This window comes from Chroicocephalus ridibundus, chromosome 9, assembly GCF_963924245.1.
Source record: "Chroicocephalus ridibundus chromosome 9, bChrRid1.1, whole genome shotgun sequence".
Taxonomy (NCBI): domain Eukaryota; kingdom Metazoa; phylum Chordata; class Aves; order Charadriiformes; family Laridae; genus Chroicocephalus; species Chroicocephalus ridibundus.
In genome coordinates, this window is record NC_086292.1 from 32,542,152 (window position 1) to 32,563,113 (window position 20,962).

The window sequence follows — 20,962 nt, forward strand, 5'->3', positions numbered from 1 at the left end:
CTCTCAACCTTCTCTGGTCTTTACTCCTGTTTTTCTTTAAATTTTTTTATTTCTTTGAATTGGTGTCTTATAAATCATCAAATGTCAAAAGAAGCTTAAAAAAACCTCAGTAGTTTTCCATTCCACAACTGAATCGCATCCACATAGTTAAGTCCAAGGGAGGTAGGCGCCTATTGTTTTGGCCGTGATTGCAAATTCTTGCGAGATCACTGGCTGGGACAGTTGTTTATCAGTCCCCTTGTGGAAATAAAGACAGCATGAACCTCTACAATTCTTCTGGAGTACTTGAAACTGTTACTTCATTTGCTCTTTGTGACCTGACCTCTTGAGTGCTGCATATGCCACTTGTATGGTTTTTGTAACTTCACTTTTATGCTATGCGTTCAGTAAATGCTTTTCCTGAAATTAGGTCTGATTGTTCTCGGAAGCATTTGTCATTATTCTCTTATTTGCTGATGTCAGTGCCTCAATTTTCAAAAAGGTGAAGAGATCATAGATTTCCAAATTTAACGCATTGAAAGGAGGTGAGTCTAAAATGAGCCCATTTACAAACTTTTAAAGATAATTTAATTTTTCACTTTAAAACTAACCTATCAATTGCTGTGCCGAAGAACTGAAAGAAGTGTGACGTGAGTACTGTCATTATAAATTATATACCAAACCCCAACCTTTTCCGCCCCCGACCTGTGGTAGAAAAACCGGAGATGTTTCAGACATGAGAACTAGGTGAACGTAGCAGAAGGTGGGGAGAGGTGAGTGGAAAGTTTAGTATTGCTTTTTGCCTTCCTTTTAGTTTGATGGAATGAAAATGTGCTAAGTTAGGGCCATCTAGATGCTACAAGATTTCCATTAATTACCCAGAGATTTGGATTTCAGCCCTCACTTAATTTTGAGGCTAAGAGGGGAAGAAAGAAGCAAACACACAAAAAATCCTAATTTTTTTGAAAACCAGGCTAAAACAAAAGCCCATGCTCAAGTGGTTAAAATTGACAAAGCAATTTCACAATAAATGTGACCCAGGTGAAAGAAACAACGATCTCAGCAAAATAGTTTGAAAAGCAGCCCGTGCCGGTCGGCGTGCGCACCGCTGCTTTGTGCGGGTGTACTAGATTAGCGTCACAGGAAAACATGAAATATGGGAAAATTCTTCAGCATATCTAGACAGTCTGCATGGAAGAGAATTGATTTCTCTTCAGCTGTGTTTGATCTCCAACTTCCTCGCTGTCCAGGAATGAAGAGGGCATGTCCGTTTCCCTCTGGATAGTCTAGGCTGGCACCTTCAGTCTGCCATGCATAGAGTAGCAGTAATGCTTGAGGTGTTGAGTATAACCTACTTAAAATGTGGCCTAAGGCCAAAAGAAAACTAGTAAAGACAATAGTTTAGCCTTTAAAACAAGTTACGCTGTATGTGTTTTACAGTGCCAGAGCTGTAGGTGTGGACGAACTTGGAGATTAGTAATAAATCAGAAAACAGCTTAGTTTTCAGGAAGCAGCAGGTGTGCGGGCAATGACCACTTGAATATAGAGGGAAGGCATAGGATGAAATATTTTAAAATGCCAACAGTATAGACAACCATCAGGAACTGCAGGATTTGTGAAATTCACTGGCAATAATAATAAATATTATAATAATTTAAAAATTAATAAAAAACATTAAAAATAATCCAAACTGCATCAAAAATAAAGGTATTTAACTGAAATCTCGCCCTTTTACTTGTATAAACAGCTTAATTTATTTATATAAATGATGTAGTATTTTGCCATTATATGAAAGTAATTGCTGCCTATTCCTAGCTTTATATAGCACTCAATCGAGGTACATGTAGTTCACCAGTAACTCGGAAATCAGGAGATTGGCTTTCCAGTCATGAAATGTATGCGGTAAAGGAGACGGACCCCGTGGAAAACGGCAGAGATGCCGTAGATAGACGTCTCCTCAAAGAATAGTGTACATAAGCGGAATTCAAAGAAAAGTATGTAATTAATGGAGAGGGAGAGAGAAATTTACAGTACTGTCATGTGACCGAGCGTACAAAGCTGACTCCCCAAAATAGTCTCTTATTCTCCTCTCCCTCAGACAGCTCCTTTTTTAGCTCTCTTGTGGCAAGCTTGGCAAAGGGAAGAGGAAGCTGAGCTGCTACCGATGTCTTGTTACACAGAGATCAAAATTGTCATTTCCAGCTGTCTGTTCAGCTTTGAGTGACTCTGCATTCTAGCAGAAATTGAGGCGAATGTTAACAAAATGTCCTTGCTACGTTACTTTCCTTTGAGAACATGGATGAAAATTAAAGCTTGTTTTAAAAACTGGGGTCTAATTTTATCCTAGTTTTGCATATAAGTTTTTCAGGCAGATAAAAGCCGGTCTTGAGTTCCTCTTCTTAACTTATGCCTGTTAGTATTTGTTAATCTACTTCATGCCAAATAGGAAGAAGTGACTGCATTTAAACTGAACTTGTGGGTTGCTTTATTAGCAATCCATATTAGGTTTGTAAGAAGAGACTTCCTTACATGGGAAAGAAGTTGATAATAGACTCCATACATTAACAGATTGTCAAGTTTGGGGGATTTAAAATCATATATACATATATATATATAAAAATAATAGTAATAATCATTGTGCACTGTCCTAGTGGCACAAAATGAGGATCATTTTATGTTGGTGAAAGCTAACAATCGATAGCCTTGAAAGACAGAAGCTGTTAATCATTTCTCCAAATTCGTGTGCCTGTTTAATTGATTCATTACTGATCCACAGGATAGTCTCACGTAAAATGCTGTTTCCACTAAAGGGGCTAAAAGGGGAGATGATGTGCCTCCCGCCTAACAGCTGATGCTCTGTATTCGTGGGACAGCTGCTGTGCCAAGAACACCTTTCCATACGCTGGCATGGGGTACTGGAGTCTCAGCGGCGTGTTCCCTGCAGTAGGTTTGAAGGCGTTCTAATGACTGGGATGGTATTGAGAACAAAAGTTTTGTCTGCCAGCAAGACTTTTACTGTTCTGTGGGCAGGGAACGCTTTGTTGAATTTTTAATTTTTTTTTTTTTTAATAAGGAAGTTTGGGTTTTTTTCCCTGTGGATGCTTTGCATTAGCCTTAGTAATAGTGAGATAGTAATATTTTTTTCCAATTCACTAGTAAAAAATGCAGACAATGATAGTAAAATATTTAAGAAATGGTGGCGAAAACCTGGAAAGTGACATTGCTGGTACTGGTTCTTTGGTAGTCTCCCTCTTTTTGAAAAAGGTGTTTTCTAAATGGTGTTTCATTACAAGAAAAATGGCATTAAATGTAAAGTAGACAGGCAGATATTGTACCCAATAAGAATGGTTAAGAATTCCAAAAGGTGTGTCTGTTGTAGTTTTACTGCCATCTCAACAAAATACCTTTTTTTACTTTCACGTATTTGTGGCATTGAAAGATGACATGCTCCCTTCCTTTCAGCTTAGTTTCTTGTTCAGTTTCATCATCTTTTTGTGCTTCTGTAGACCTCATTTTTATTTTCTGAAACACATCATTCTGTAATCTTGTCCAAGTTGCTTCTTCTGTGAGCTGCATAGCATTTTGGCTTCTTTTTTTCCTTTATTGTTTTGTGAAAGTTTCACCTTAATTCTTACTGGCTGCTTTTATTTCTTCTGCTTCTTAGATAAGTGCACCAGCAGTTCATGAACTGTCGTAAACACAGGCTGCATCGTAATTTGTTTGATTATGTCTAACATTTACCCTTCTGCATCCTTTTTGTTACATGTCTTTGGTCTTGTTCAGCTTTAGGCAGCATTTTCTGCCCCTTTTAACATTTTCTTTGCTGAAGTCTTGTGTATATGTTGTTGCTGCAAGTTGCCCTTCGTTCTGGTCCTTACTATTTAGATCTTTCCTGGTTCCTCATCTCAAATTGCACCCCTTCTAGCATTTTGTTTATCTTTAAATCAAGTATCGCTGGTGACCTTTCAAATGTTCTTTTTAACATATTGGAGTAGGTGGATATTTGAAAGCTTGGCGGGGGGGAGTGCTTTGTACTTGCATGCTTGTTATTCCTACTAATTAATGATAAATGTCCTCTAGTTTTATTATATCTGTTTTAAGAAGTGAAAGACAATAGATTTATTAACTGTTACAAACAAAAAAATGCAAAAAACTCAAAGACCGAATAATAGCATGTCGCTCGCGCCTTGCTGCCTGAATGTTATCTGCCTGAAATACGTAAAATCTAGTATCGGTACAACGAGCGTAGGCTGCTTCATGGGGGCTTCATTTTTGTTATTAGAGAGTGCGAGTTGTGATCTGACAAAGCACGTGCTTAACATGGAGCAAGCAAGGATTACTCATGTGCTGCAGGGCACGAAGAAGTCACTTTCTCCTCACAGCAAAATCAAGTTGAAGACCTGACTAGAGGGAGACTCGGTTAAAAAAAAGATGGACCCTTCTTCTCCAGAAAAACAAGGGTGAATGCTGCTGTCTAAGCACTGTGAAAACTGCTGTGAACCCTGAGTGGTGCAAACCGTACTGCCTTTATGAAGGCAGAGTGTATTTCTCATCTAAAAATATACAATATGTGATGGTCTTGAAGCAAATGGTTTAAAGCCAAAGTCCAAAGTTTCTAGTGCTCTTCTGCTTACAGATTTCAGGATTTTGTCAGGAGGTCTCTCTGAAACTTTTCCAAGAGAGCTTCTAATAGACAACACTATATAGCTGTATTGGTTTGGGTATTTTCAAACTGTGCGATATATTATTTTATGAATATTTATTTATTAGTTTATAAAACTCAACAAAGTGGTGATATTTTAAAATAATACCTGGGCAAACAAAACTCTTGGCTGTCTGATAGTACAACATTTCTGGTTTTGCTCAGGGAAAAGTAAATTACGTAAATGTTCTACATTTGTAGTGCTGTACCATGTATATGCACAGAGTGCATGGATCCAATGTGGTGGATGGTGCAGCCTTCATGCAGCTTGGGGCAGAACCTGATATGCCAAAAAAAACCAGCTACAGCGGTATTTTGTGTCCTGTGAAATTTACTCTGGTTTATTTGACCTCTTCATTGGCATACACTCAATTTCCTTGCTGCAGAGTCTTGAGGAAAATCACAGTCTTTCAGTCTAAATTTCTGACTAACCTTTTGGCTCAGTAGTTTGTCCATCTAATTCCCAGGGCTGGTTTTCTTGCTAGTGTGCCTCAAGAGGACAACAGTAGTAGTCAAGGGTAAATATAAAAATTTAGGCCTTGGTCTTTGGTTTCTTTTATCAAATGTTTTCTAAGGAGAGGAGGGTGTCCAGAGGTTGAGAGGACAAGAAGGCAGGGTGGAAGGGCTGGGAAAGGTGAAGGAATGAAGTGTCTTCTCTGATCGCATTGTGGTCAGTCCTAATGAGGTCACCTCAACCTTTCCTTCCCTCAAAAACTCGATTTAATAGCAAACAGTTTTCCCCAGCATTCGCTAAAGCTGTGATGCCCGACGAGCGGTGTGCCAGAGTGAGAACGTGCTCTCTGTGGATCCTGCAGTAGTACTCTTGCATGGAGAATGCTCTTGATCGCTGCCTCCTTTTCAGCTTCTTTCTAGCCTGGGATTTGGAGTCCAGTGACCTTACCATAGAAAGTACCACCTGGCACTAGACTCTCGGCTCTCATCCCTTGCCCCTTTCTTCTACTGTTGATGCTTTTGTGTTGTCCCTGGTTGAGGCGCCCTAAGGAAAGCTAGGCTTTTTGGATCCAGGACCAAGGCCTTTATATACCGAGCATGATGCCATATGGTCTGGAACATCCCTTTGGTCAGTTCGGGTCAGCTGTGCCGGCTCAGTCCCCTCCCAACTCTCTGTGCCCCCCCCCCCCAGCCCCTGCTGGTGGTGAGGCTGGGCGGGGGGGGATGTTGCAGAAAAGGTCTTGATTGCCCAGCAACAACCAAACCCGCCAGTGCGCTATCACACTATTCCCATCCCAAACCACAGCACTGTACCAGCTGCTAATAAGAAAGTTAACTCTATCCCAGCTGAATTCACAACATCAGGAAAAAACTGAATCATCTGGAATGCTTCCAAGGTGAGACCTACTCTTGCTGTTCTTTAGCATCTTTTATTAACTCTTTACTAACCCAGTTTAAGGTGGTAAGGCAAGAATGGGTAAGAGGCTGCTTAAATTAGATATAGTTTTGTCTAAGTTATTGTTTTTTCTTCAGTCTGACAATGCCTCCTGTTGTTATTCAAGCAACTATTATTTAGAACAGAAACTTCACAGTGTAACTGAGTTTATTTTTGGCTTTCCCTTTCATGTATGTGCCTGCTGTCTCTGACACTAAAGCATCAGCACCAGCCTTCTGTCAGAGCACATCTTCCATTGCTTGCTCAGCTGCACTTTTTTTGTGTGTTTTGTTGTTTTTCCTGCACACTAGAAACACTCGGTTTCAAAGCAGAGACCTTTCAGTCCTGTTACATTTTACACCTGCTGACTCACACAGCACATGCAGCTGTTATGGAAGTAATTGTTCAGTAAGAGTATTCTTTTTGTTGACTTAGTGAATTAATTTGATTCCAGCATCCTGATCATGATTCACTGTGTGTTTTCTATCCAGCTTTGTGCTGTTCCAGCTTTTTGCTGACTCATGTTCCCTGACTATTGGAAACTCAAAGCCTTTCATGCAAACCCACTGTGTCAGTGCTGCTCTGGAGCAATTCAGTTGCTCCAATATGGTGCTACCAGTGACTTGTCATCTGATGTGAGTGTGTGTACTGAAATAACGTTGTCATGCCTGTGAAATACTTTTTTAAATACAATAGTATGTCATAGAAACAAAGAAGTTAGCACTAAGTGAACAGTAGGGAACATCAGATAAGTAACAGAAAATAAAACAGCAGGCAATCTGAAAAATAGTCTTGTTTTGTTTTTATCCTTCAGATTACAACGAAAGGTTTTACTTGACTTAATTGAGTTTATGAAGCTATGCAAAATAAATGAATTACCTGTTGTTTCTCCTTCAGCCTTGCGATGGAGGGCATGTCAGTGCCTGTGTCAGGTGTAACCGCTGTGGGATAGGAAAGATTGTTCCTTTCTGTTGAGGGCCTGTGCAGGAGATGACAATTAAAGAAAATAAAAGGGCTGTGATAGAGTAGGGACTTGTGTGAGGAGCAGGGTCTAGGAGATTTCGGAGACGAACAGGGAACAGACATGCAAACTGAACTTAGGTAATAGGAAGAGTGAGTCTTTTCCCAGGGAGCCAGGGGGACTGTGTGCCATCTGCTCCAAAGCAGGAGGCTGCTGAAACTTGTTGGACAAGTGGCAAGACTGGAAGGAGGGACCTGCCCTCTGAGGCACTGGAGGAGATATGTTTGATTTCAGTGTTACATGAATTTATTTTTGTTGTTTCTGACCCAGCATACCTCAGGTTTTTTCCTTCTTTCAAAACTTAGTTTGGAATGTAATGAGATACAGGTTTAGAAATTCAGAAGCTTTTGGCATGCAAAGTTTAAAAGAGGAGAGCTAGGCAGAGTTAGCTCTATTCATCTCCACAGTCATAAGCCCCACTACTTTCTTCAGTAATTTCCAGCTGAAACTTTCTCACCTGCTGTGTCACACTGCTGGAAATCCTTGTTCAGATCATCTGCCTGCTCTGGACATCTCTGAATTTAATAACCTTTCTGATTTGTTCCAGCTTGTCCATTGCTTCTGCAGGCTGTTTCTGTGGTCCAAATCACATCACACTTTTTATTGGATATTTACTTTTTTTTTAATTTTACAATGCATTCATTAAGTTTTTGTACTTATTTTTATTTCTTCACACGGTGTCTTTTATAAATGTTTCAGGTTTTTTTTCCTCTCTTCCTTTCTCCTAATTCTCTTTGCTGCCCCCAGTTTCTGTATGATTTTTTTTCTTTAATCCTACCAAACTGATGAATTCTCCTTTCTTTTTTATAGGCAATGGGAAAAACAAAAGGTCTGTCATTATATTTACTTGTGAAAATATAAACCAAAACGAGAGGAGGCCTTGGCAATGGGGCAAGTTTACATGTTTCTGGCACAGAGAGTAGCTGCAAACACTTGTGCTGGTCAGTTAGGGTGCTAATATTCAAAACCACTATTTCACAGAGATGGGAAGGTGCTTAATATATTCTCTAATTTGGTTGAATTTTTTTCTTGCGTTCCTATGCTTGGAGGCTCCAGGAAATTTGGGGGAAGCAAGTCTAGTAATCATTTCCTGTGTTGGGTCTCTGAAGTTTAAGGCTTTGGTGCTGATTGATGCTTTTGTCCAGGAGATGGGAAACAACTCCAGGGGGATGGAGCGATTTGAAAATACAGTATTTCTATCTAAGTGTCCTGGTTTCCGCTACCTGGTTTCAACTTAAACGTGAATATATCTGGAGTGAGTGACCTGTAAGGAATGCCCTGACACTAGAGAAATGCTGTCTGTGTTCCATTAATGTGGATCTGTACTGAATAAACCCAGGTTGCTGCTGGGAGTCACGTAATGCTGGACTTGCAGCTGGACTTGTACCTCAAAACCTGAGATTGTTGAGCTCAACCCTGTAGGTAACAGCTGTTTGTGCTGTTTCTCCCCTGCTTCAGTTAAGTTTTTGTTCTTCACAGAAATGACTGTAACAATAAAAGACTTTCTTTTATCTGTTTAAAACTGCTTTGTACTATTTTTAGCTCATTCTGCTTTGTGTAAGCAAATAAGCTATATTTAACTGCTTCTCAAGTAATGTAGCTTCTCAGAGTACATGAAGTGACAACCTTTTATGGTGTAATAAATCATGTATTAGTCAGAATCAGGTTACTTTTGAATTCCCAGAAAAAGTGCTCATGGAACGCTGTGAAAGTCTCATGTAATTAGTGAGGTCTTTTTCTTGCTATTACATATTTGTAATTTTCAGATTAAAAACAAGTACTTGGAGAATGCTGGGACATCTATGTATTTTAACGTAGCAGGTTTGTTTTGAAAATAACATAGAAACATTTCAAGATTTTTCATTATTATTTTCTGAGAGTGACAAGAGCTTTCCTAAAGTCTTCGCCGATTATGATATAAAGAAAACTAAAATATAAATTTAAAAAAAAAAGGAAATAAAAACATTTCTCTCTTTGTCCTTGTAGTGTCTATCTTGCTGTGTACTAGCTTGCTATCTTGTCTATCTTGCTGGGTACTTTCCTGGTGTTTGTCAACTCTGCATTTTTGTTGAGGGAGGACTGGTTGTAAATGTTTCACCCAAAGAACCTCTGTTTCCTTGCTGATGCTTTAAGAGTGATTTCTCTATTTAAGTTTATATTTTAAGTGCATATGAAGATGTTTTCCAGGTTATCAATCTGGTCACATCCAGATGTGAGTGGAATATCTTTTTGCTCTTTGGCAGGCAAAAATTGGGACTTGACAGCAGCTTTGAGTGACTATGAGCAGCTCCGGCAGGTACACACCGCCAACCTGCCACAGGTCTTCAACGAGGGCAAATACTACAAGCAGCAGGAGCCAGAGCAGCCTCCCCAGGTGACAAAGGCTGAGCGGCCCTGCCTGCAAAGGCAGGATGACATTGCTCAAGGTAAGAGCTCTTCGCCAGGGTTTCCGTGGTCAAGCAGCTTTCTAGCTTGTCGTCTTGCAGGTTGTGCTTGTCTGCAGGGAGTGGGAGGTCATTTGCCGTCAGCCTGTGAACTGTACCATTGTGGTGGGGTTCACAGCTGCTGCTGGACTCTACCTGGCACGTGTTTCGGTAGCTGTGAGCTTTGCCTCAGTTCTGCAAATTATTTTTTCAATGTGTGATTAAAGTACAAAAATATGTTGCCCCCAAGCAGTCCTGTGGTACATCTAAAAGCAATTAATTAGAGGGTGTCACAGACCACTATTGTATGTAGCTTTCTATCCTTATTGAGACCAAAAAAAGATTAAAGAAAATCCATATTTCAGTCTTTGCATTCTTACTCACAGTATGTGATTAGGGAGTATGGAATCTATTAATAACTTTCAGCTTTAAAATATTGTTCTCTTCTGGTTCCACAGAAGAAAGGACAACCTCCTGTCCCCTGTCAAATAGAAATTGAAACCTGAAGAAAAATGAGTCAGCTACCTTTAGCAGTTGGCTTCCAGTACAGGATGATAAGCATTAGAATTGACTTTTTTTTATTTGCAGATCGTATGTTTTATTTCACGTCTCTCTCTGACTGTTGGAATCCTTTTTATATATATAATATGTATTTATCAAGGAACTGTAGCGTGCACCAAAATAAATCTACACGTCTGACAGCTTGTCAGGTGGAGAGGTAATAGCACTAGCGTGGTGATGGCTTTCTGTGCAATCATTAGAAGGAACAGAAGGTCTTCCCTTCTCCTGCTGGCGCTTCCCTCCTATTAAGCAGGAAATGGCATCGGTGCTTCTGAGTGTCAGTAACGCTTTTTGAAAATTGGTAACTTCCATCAGTAGAAAAGGAACTGTAGCGCTTGTTATGACTTCTTTAAAGCACTGACTACAAATAAAGGGAGGAAGAGTAGCACACTGTAGTTGATGAAACTGTGTCCCTTCATCGTCATTAGGATATAGCTCACACTAAAATTCCATGTTATTAAACCACCCAGTTTACACTGGATGTCCATTTGATATTTTAGAGGGTGTAGTAGGCAGTGGGGAGTAAGTCTGGCTTTAAATGCCTGGACTGACGGTAACTTTGCTATCAATTCAATGCATGATTGATTTCTTCATGATCCAAGAGCCATCTCTGACCAAACAGTGAGACTGGAGAGAGGAGGATGTTGAGGGAGGAGCAGAGAGGGGAAAGGAGGATCTCGTCATGGACCACATACTCAGAGCAGAGGATGCTGCCAACAGGACGGGGAGGGCTGTGGTGGGAAGGGGTGATGGAGTGGAGGCAAGAGGATATCAAATGGAGATACTGTCCTATACTTCAGTTCCCCTGTTTAAAGTGATTTAGCTGAGATGTACAGGGAGAAGAAAGAAATGCCGATGTAATCAAGCGTTCTCCCACTCCCACACACCCCCCACCCCTCCCGTTAAGGATTTTTTAGGGAGTGCAGTTTAGCTCTTAAAACTGAAAGATGTTGATCCATTAGAGAAACAAAAGTTCACGGACTCCAGGAAAATTAGTTTTTTAGTAGCCATTAGTCAGTTTGAGGTGTTTTAAAAACGCTATCATCTACGCTGTATTTAAGTGAGCTGCTTTGTTTATTTCTGAAGGTACAGGAACTTGTTTTATTTTGATATAGCATTGTACACGTTTGAGAGTTGATCAATAAAGACTACTTTATGGTAGTATTTATAGAGCTACAGAGGTGAAGTTGCACCAAATAGTTTTTTACAAAGGCTTCCAGTACAATAAGGTATCCCTTTCCAAGGAAAATCAATGAAAATATTATCTAATTAACATTATGTAAATCCCACCAGGAAGCTTTCTGCCTATTAAAAAAAGTTAAGACATTCCATAAACCTAATGTCAGCTCACTAATAAAACTCAGCAAAATGCCCAGGAGGCTTTCTAGTATTAATTTAAGATAATCCCCGTTGGGAAGGCTGGCTAGAGAGAGCGCAGCTCGGTCGAATACGCGAGGTCAGTCCATCTGTCTGAAGCCCAGAGCAGCAGTGGTACCGCGGCTCTGAGGAGGGCCACTGCGCGGGTGCAGAAAGAAACTTTATGCTGAATGTTAAACTTTTGAGGGAGGACTAATAACATTTGACGAGCATAAATTTTAAGCAGCTGCAAAAAACTCAACTCAGTTTTTAACAATATGAACAGTACAGGGCAGAAACTAAACAGGGGGAAAGCACCTCTGTCAGTTTTGACTGAACGATTCATGGTTTAAGCACTTGAAGAGTCTCTCTTACCCATTTGCTGATACCAGAAATGAGGCCAAACAGTGAAGTGAAATGATATGATAGTAATATTTTATCCCTTCCTTAACGTTCTAATGCTTTAATGACCCTTTACTGTTCCTTATACAACATTTGTCCACAGAGACATTCAATAAATTATATTAGCTCATAGTTGTTTTGATAAAACGATGCATTCTTTTGTACCAGGCTTGTTCACTTACATCATTGTTTTCGAACTATGTGTTGTTTCTTCTGTCAGGATTTTAGAAAACGTATGTGCATAAAAACTGAGTTCCTCTTAAATTCAGCATAATGACGTTAAAATTGCTTTCAGGTAGATTGTTCTGAGATTAAAACAGTATGACGTGTTCAATATGAAGTGATTGTAGAATGCTGGATTTTTTGATTCACAATAATCGATTTAAATTAAGAGTTCAAAATGTTAATTGATTATTATCTCTCTGCCAATAAATGTTTCTTCCAGTGCATATTTGGAAACTTAGGATACATTAAAAAATTTTTTATAGAAATACTTTTCTTTCGTATCTTGTTACTTGTACTGGTTGTCTATTTTGCTAGAAGTGAAGTGAAGTTCCTATGACTTGCAGTAGGGATCCATAGTAAGAAGTACGCAATCTTTTATGGCAGGGAAATAACCCAAGAAAGATAACAAACAAGAAGTGGCATAAATTCCTAAGTGAGATGAAGGGGCATTCGCCAGACATGGTGTTGATTCGCCTTTTATGTAGTGTTATAGGCTGCAATATGTCTTTGGTTTCTCCGCAGAAAAGCGTCTTTCCAGAGGTATTTCTCACGCCAGCTCTGCCATAGTCTCCCTTGCTCGATCACATGTAGCAAACGAGTGCAGCAATGAGCAGTTCCCTTTGGAGATGCCCATTTACACATTCCAGCTACCAGACCTCAGCGTGTACAGCGAAGATTTCCGAAGCTTCATTGAACGTGACTTAATTGAGCAGGCAACAATGGTTGCTTTGGAGCAAGCAGGTGGGTCAGTACTTTGGATGTCAGCAGCTGGGCAATCTGACATTTGGGTTGGCATCTCTCATCACGCTTCATTTCTGGAGCTTGCGCATCCTGCATGGGAGATAAATGCCAGAGAGTAAAAGCAAATACTGCGCTCTTTGCAAAATGACACATACCCCAATCCTCTTATTTGTTTTAAAACGTTATAGAGAAAACTGTCAAATTTACTTAATAAAACAAAGACATTGAAGGGAGGAAAGGAGGACTGATGGGGAGGTCAGGCAATAGAGAAGGACGTGAGTGTGGATAGTCAGAGGGAATTGGTACTTCCAGTTCTCATGAGGAAATTACATTGCAATGACTAACAAAGGAAACATCTTCAAGTTCAGTTGCAGCTTGAGAAAATAGTTTTTAAATATGTATTTTATGTATTGATTATTATTTTTTAATAAGAAACTAAATAATTTTAAAGTAATGCTTCTTTATTGCCATGGGGAAAAAAGTAAAGAAATTAAAAATTAGTTTCAATTAAGATTTATTAGTAGTTTGAAGTTTTAAGTCAGTTCTGAAAGATATGGAGAACTGTATCTGTGCCTTATGAAATAGTGTATTAATGAACTATGAAACAAACACATCTATATAGTGAAATGCCCAACTCTGATGGTATAAAGGAGTTATAAAATCAGATTTCATGCCTGCCTGTGGAATATCAAATAGCCAGTTGCTTTTTTCTGTTGATTGCTCTACTGGCTTGTGTAACGCTATGTATTCACCTGAGAGTTCAGCCTCAAAACTTGGTGTGTAGTCGTACCGTCTGTGTTCAAACTGCTTGTTATTGCTCAAAGAACTGCAGCATAGTATTTGGGCAGGACATCTGCTAATCTGGTGTTACAATTGAGTATTTTCATACGCGCATTTCTTGGCTTTGGTATTTGGAAATCAAGACATACTTAGACAATAGCATCAAACAGTAAATACTGAAGAAGAGGAAAAAAAACAACAAACCAGCCAAAAAACCCCTGCCCCCAAACCCAAACAGTATTCAGAAGGCCACCTTCTGGAAAAAAACAGCAGTATAAAATAACATGAAAACGCTACCAGGCAACTATGAATTATGAAAACTGTCAGTCACCCATCAGGAAAATATATCTAGTACCACGTAACACAAGAAGGATGGGGGGGAAAAAAGAGGATGGCCCTTCCTCTTCTCTTCCTCTGACAGCTCTGCCAAACACCTGAACTGCGTAGGGCTATCAGAAAATCCCTGCTGTAGTATCACTGTTGACCTGCCTACTGCAGTGGAATTGCAACCTTTAGAGCCAGTTAATGGAAGAGTACAAAATAGAGGATCACAGTGGTTTTCCAGCCTTAAAATCAGGGGATATGTGAATTTAGAGCTGAAATCTAATTCATACAGAGCTGGCTGGCTTTGAGCTTGAAACAGGGCTGCAAAAACTACTGGATTTTCTGCCTCAGCATTCCTCTCTCAAATCTCTCTGAAAATTAAAATAAATCATTTAGTCTTTTCTTCGTGTTCCTTTAATTAGGGCAATAACTTGACTCACACTGGAGAAGTCCCTTCCTCCCCAGAGCCCCTTGCCTGCTGGAAAGGAGGGCGTTTTGAGCATTTGAAGTGCTTGTGGTTGTGATGGCAGGTGTTCTTGTAGCCTCTGTAGACTTAGTTTACTTCTGTGAGCATTTCATTTAGATAAACTGGGACTTCCTGGGAAACAGTTCTTCAGTTCACCTTAAACAGTGAATGTTTAAGAAAACCTTGTAAGGCTTTGTGTAAACTGACCTTTTTGTCTCTATTTAAGACACAAAGATACTCAGTTTCCTTTTATTTCCTGCCTGTTTTATTTATTGTTGTCTGAAATGAAGAGTGAATCAATAGGGAAGTCCCTTAGCATTAGGCATTTTATTGTCTCCTACCAACAGAGGGCCCAGTTTGACTATGGTTTGGTCAATGACATGAAAAAAATTAACAGCTAAGGCACGTTCCCTGCAAAGGGCCAGAAATCTAGTTCAAAATAAAACCTACCCCACAAAGGACGGTAGCGTCTGTCCCTGAGGCTGGGGATATCATTTCAGGAGAGAGGGAGGTGTGTGCTGCCGTTTAAGGGTATGAATTTCAAGAGAAAGGAATGAAAAAAAAAAAAAAGCAGCTGGTTAGGCAAAGGAGGAGGAACTTTGTTAGGAGCACAGAGTAGCTTACTACTCTCAAAGCATAGATCGGGAGAGCAAAATCACTGTTAAGACTGTTGCAGGTGTTGTCTGAAGGGCCGTATGAGCTGGATGTCTATAACAGCCTGTAAGGTGTACTTATATTCTCTTTTTATACACTGAGGCAGTTGCTGCCGTTATATCTATATGTGAAAGGATGTTGGGGTTACATCCCACCCGTACAGGGACTCAGCACTGTCCGATTTGCTCGCAGTGCTGTGTGAGGGTAGGCAGGAAAGGCACGGACAACGGCAGTGTGACTCACTCACTCGCTGCCGCTGCGATCTGTCCTCTACTCTCTGTGTCCTTGCTGTCTGAATATTTCTCTTGGAGGATAGAATTCACCACATTGATAACAGCATTTTGTGGTTATTAACTCAGCTGTTCGTTATGGCCTAAATCGGAATGAGGTCGGCTTGTAAGTCATGTGCAGCCTGATCTCCCTGCTCCTGCGGCAATCAGTGTGGCTCTTCAGTGGGGGATGGCTCAGGTAGTGTAACATTAAATGAGGTCTATGTGAAAGGAATACTCTAATTTTAAATATTTTGCTGCAACAAGTTGGTTTTCATTATATACACGTGTTCCCTCGCGTGTTGTTATGTGTAGGCTGCTACAAAGAGAGAGAACATGAAAGCTGCTTCTGCAGTATCGATGAGTTCAAAAAACTCATATACATATATATATATATATATATATGTAGGGAGAAGAATGGTTGGTCTAACATTGTGTTTTTAATGAAAAGAAAAAAGTTTCCATTGCAGTGCTGAAATGTATTTCAATACAAAAAAAAAAAGTAAACTGTATGAACCTTCAAGAATATTGCTTTCCTACACTTTTCTTTCTGTGCTCAGGTCTTTGTTTTCTATGAAGCATTTCATACAGCTACAGGCAAAATAAACAGTAATATGTTGTTAAGCCTGAGTTTCACATCCCCCAAAACAAATCCACCAACATTCTGGAAGTGTTTGATTTCAGACTTTTAAAAATTAAGTTTTGTTAAAGAAAAATTGGTGCCTTTTCAGGTTGTAGAAACATTTTCTTATCCCAGAATTTTTAACAGATTTTTCACACAGTATATGCAGGGTGCTGGGATAGCAACCATCATAATCAAAAGAGAACTGTATTAATTTCCTGATTTCCAAGCTTTGAAATGCATGCTTGTGTAATTCAATTCTAATACGAATGACAAATACTGTATCACAGAGTAGGATGAAATGCAATAATGTCATAGAAAAATGTCTGTCTCGGGTTATGAAAGAAACAAATGAAGAAAACAGGTAATAGTGGCTCTGCAGTTCCCTGCAGATAACAGCTCGCTATCAGGTAGCAGCAGCCAGTTAGGCCTAGCCGTATATCTCTGTGCCATCTCATTTTAGGATCTTTGATTTGCATTCTGCTCTGTAGCGTCTGTGACAGCCTGTGTTGCTTAAGCATGAGGCTAAAAGAGAAGCATTTACTTGATTGCTCAGTTTTACTTACTTCTACATGCACAGCTCAACATGCATTTCAAGGACATCAGTAAATAAGAACAGCCTTGCAGATGCTACTGCGAAGCTGATTGCATCATCTAGACTAAAAGAGAGAGCTCCTACATGAAGGTCCTTTGTTTGAAGTACAGACAGCGTATTGGTAAATGCTTTATTTTTTCACTTGTTCAAAAACTAAGCAGTCACTGAATGAGTAATATAAACCCATGTAGAAAATCTGTTCTTGTAATTTTCTCCACACCAGTACTTTCACATATTCATTTACTGTATGGAAGGACTAAAACTAAAAAGAAACAAACAAATCCTCTTAGCTGGTCATGTAAGAAACACACAAAGCGTAGTAGCAGCTCTGCTGAAATCTGGATTTGAGGTTCCGCACCCATTGCGAACGGAGTGTTCTGGGCCGGCTGAGCAATCCTTTGCTGACTCGGCCCGCCGGTCCCGCGTGCCCCGGAGCGCGTATTGCTGGGGGGTTCCAGAGGGGAGCCGGGAGGGGCGTAGGGTGAGCCCTTACTTTTGAGAATACATGGGGTGTCAGAATTAGACTTGCTTTGGAAGTTGAAAATGCTATTTTGTGACTTGCTCGTCTTGGGGGATGGATTTCTGGAAAAACGATGTGCTGGAGAAATGAAAGAAAGGCCGGGTTTGGCCTAGTTTCTGAAGGGAGCTGAGCTTGTGTCAGCAAGCTGTCTCTTAAGATTGTACCACTGGTTATTTTTTAAATTTAACTCTGCCAATTTCAAACATGTTTGTGAGTAAGCTTTTACAAGTTTTATGAAAATAAGCTGCTAGCTTATTTTTAGTATTTCCATAGAAGAAAAACTTGCAACAAGAATATTTTTTATTAAATGCTACAGAATCCACATGGGAAAGACTCCCAGAATGCCCAACCCCAAACAAAAGAAAAGCATCAGAAGTTCACCTTTAGCCACACGTAGGACAAGGGCAGGAAACCAGAGATTGGGTCCCAGCGTGCACAGACCAGCTCACTTCACTCAGTGAGCCGTCTGCTCTGTCAGTGGATGGAGGAGCTGGCCCAACTGCTTTGCTAAGCTGTGGGGCAGGGAACTGCTCACAGCACAGTGAAGTGCGTTAAAAGACAATCGCACCCGATCTGAGGTATAATTGTACAAGCTGTGACATGACGCTTCACACTCGCTCCCATCTGTAACCATGCCTGTTCTTCTCTCAACGTGTATTCTATGTTTTCTGTAAGAATTCTGTCTTATTTTTGATACAATAAATGCACAGTGGCACTGCAGGCAAGAAAGTGACTGTTTGCCTTGGAGGCAGCGATACCCAACCTGGCTTTGCAGAGAAACTTCAGCCACGCTCAGAGCTCGTCCTGTGTGGCCTCTCCTTTTACTCTGTCGAGAGAGAGTTATTTTAAGTTGCTGTTTACTAAGTCCTTGGAACTTTTTGGTGCTTAATTCTACCAGAAAAATCCCAAGTCGGTAAAGCCATTTAATTTTTAGTAGCTTAAACCAGAAAAAAAAAGAAAAAAGAAAATACAGACGGGAGAAACTGCAGAGGAGCAAAGGATTTATGCAGAGTTTCTACAAAGGTTCTTTACTATTATATAAGCTCATGTTTGATTTGAATTTGGTTGGTTTGTATGTGTACCACCAGCCTTGTGCATGTCTGGGCAATGAACACTTTTTAATGGACCTTAGTAAACTGGAGGGCAGCTCTGTGTGAGCATCTTTATGGGATTGTCATAAACTACAATAATTTCTGTGGCATATTTTTATCTTCTTGTTTATACTGTTAATGGAGTTTTGCGTAGAGGACATCATGATGAATGCTTTCTTACCTTCTGTAGTAGCAGTACATAAGGCAGCAGGGGCTGATAGCGAAAGCCAAGCCTGGCCCCTGTCAAAATGCATTCTCTCTGTTCTGCTGCTTTCTTTTTGAGCCACTCGGGTCATGTAACCATCTAGAATCCTCTTTGGCAGTTTTCTCTTATAAATCCTGCAGCAAGAAACAATACACCTGTGGCTTCTAATACAATATAGAGGCTTATGAAAATAACACTTAACCCTTTCTAGTGTCTATTGATAATAATTCAACATTATGAATATTGTTGGGTAAAACCCATGTTTTAAAATATTTCTTATTTCCTTTTCCTCAAATACTGACTTTTTCAACAAAACAGTCACGTAAGATCAGCTTATATTCATGCCTACAGTTGTAGGGGGTTTACAGTAGGGTAGCTTTTGAAGTTTGCGTCTTGTCCTGGGAATCATCAGCTAGTAGATTTGAAGGTAGGAATATTGTCTGTTTTCTGAAGTTTACAAAACTTTCTCTGAGATTCAGCTTACCTTCTTTGCATGGAATACAAGATACATCTGGTTCTGTATTGGAATGATTGATTCTTGTTGGGGCCTGCAAATAAGGGAGCAGGAGGAGACAATATGTGCTTTGTGTGGTGTGCAGTGTGATACGCACTATGTAGTGCAGGACCAGGATAATATCAGAATACAGGAGTAGTTGGCAACCCTTGGGCAGGGGGGCATACTGGGTTCTGTTAACGTTTCTATTGAGTTTGCACCTGATGTCTTAAGTGTCATGCAAAGAATGAGCAGTATTGTCTGCTTGTGTCTGCCTCCCTGATGGTAAGTTGCTAGATCATAGACCTGGACAGGACTTTTAATCTTGATCTAAAATTAAAATCAAATTTTAATTTACTAGAATATGGCTATATTAATTCTCAGTATTTTTGCTGTAAAACAGATCGGTTTCTTGAAATTGTGTTTTTTAAGATTAAATTAATTTTGTGAGAAAGTAAGAAGCAAGATCAAGTAGGAGAACAACAGAGTGAGAAACGGGTCTAGTTTGTCCATAAATATTATCTTATCAAAGCAGACTGAAATATGCCTGAGGCAGGGCCGTTTCCAGTTTTTCTTTAAGCTCCACTTTCCTGTTGTTTCCCTAAGGAATCCACCAGAGCCACTAGATTTGAAAAATGAAAATGCACCACTTTTTTTTTTTTGTTATAATTCACTGCATTTCTGCTGATTTTTTTAGCCAGCCATAAGCTTTGTGATGTTAACCAAGCCCACAAATGTTTTTTGCATAATCTGCTTGAAAGCAGATCACTTTTATAGAAACCTCCTGTTATTTAAAAGATTCGTAAACACCAGACTTTGACATTTATTACCAATAGCTGCCAGTTAATTTGCAAAGCAATACCACTCGTGATTCCTTTACGTCCTAAGGTCTGCCTGTTTCAGGTCTTGTAACTGTGGTTTAAGCAGCACCTTGGTAGAACTCAGTTACTGAATATGATCCCACCAAAACAGTCTGCAAAAAACAGGTGGCAAGTTGTTATTTCACAGCCCACAGACACAGGAGTTGCTAAAAATTATAACTTGTTATTTCAGATTTGACTTTCCGAAAGGCTGTCCAATAGTGCTTTAAATTAAGCTTCTTTAATGCGTATTTAATTTAGAACTCAATAAGCCTAGTATGAGATGTTGGGCATTTACAAATTAGCTGCTAAAATCATACACACATTACCAAATATTCTCAGTTATTGGTCTGCTGTGCATCTTTACAGTATAGGAACTCTCAACCTATACTAACTGAAATTTAATTGCATAGTTCTTAGTACCCGGAACAAGTCATCAGGGGCACATGTTAAAACATTGTTATACTATTTTTTTGCACAATATGTATTACCTGCCATTACAAATAATCTTCGTACAATTTTGTAATGAAAACATATTAATGGAGAAAAGTTGGGTTTTTATTGCTTGAACTTATTTCTGTTTTGTGGATTTGACCTTAAATGCAAGGCTGACTGTACAAATATATAGACGCTATTTCCTCTCAGCTTGCAAGTAAAGGAATTGGAGGAGCAAGTGTCTGCAGAAGAGGACAAAGAAAGAAATGGGAGTCACCACAGGCTGCCTATTGTGTTATTCATTCAATTATTCAATATTGTGCATTACCCACAGACTTTCCAAAAGTCTTGGGAAATATAGCAGTGCTACTTATCGTTGTTAATCATCTGCTCTTCCTTATACCCAAAGATGTTATTCAATTAGTCACGTTCTCTTTATATTAGAAATGCTCACACGACCATTTAACCATTGACACTCCAGTGAGCTACTGTACGGCAGCCTGTGTGCCAGGAATGATGTTCTTCCAGTGTTGGCTTTGGCACTGATACTCTTCGTGGCTGTATTTGCTTCATCTAGATATATCAAATATCTGTCTTCTTGTTAGTCTTTTTCATCATCCATCTCTAGTTTATAATCTGTAAAACATGCTTTGTGTAGCAATGGTGGGTAAGTGGTTCTCCAAATGTCATCAGAGAGAAAAGCCATGTGCTGTCCTAGACCTTGGGCTATGCATTTGGTCTCATTGCAGTTCTCTGGTAGCGTAGCTGTTGATTTCAGTAGGTCTAATCATGATTTACACTATGGTAATTGAGAGGAGAATCAGCTGTTGAAACAATCCCCCTGATTGAAA

At 39.7% G+C, this 20,962-nt stretch overlaps 1 protein-coding gene across 8 annotated transcripts in view; it reads left to right on the top strand.

Annotated features, from left to right (window-relative positions):
* OTUD7A (OTU deubiquitinase 7A) overlaps positions 1 to 20,962 on the top strand; it is a 151,904-nt gene that overhangs the window by 94,999 nt on the left and 35,943 nt on the right. For all 8 annotated transcript variants that reach the window (XM_063345785.1, XM_063345784.1, XM_063345783.1 and 5 more), the window contains 2 exons: positions 9,333 to 9,515; positions 12,579 to 12,797. In XM_063345785.1, coding sequence (XP_063201855.1) covers positions 9,333 to 9,515; positions 12,579 to 12,797 — 402 coding nt within the window. The remainder of the gene's footprint in view (positions 1 to 9,332; positions 9,516 to 12,578; positions 12,798 to 20,962) is intronic.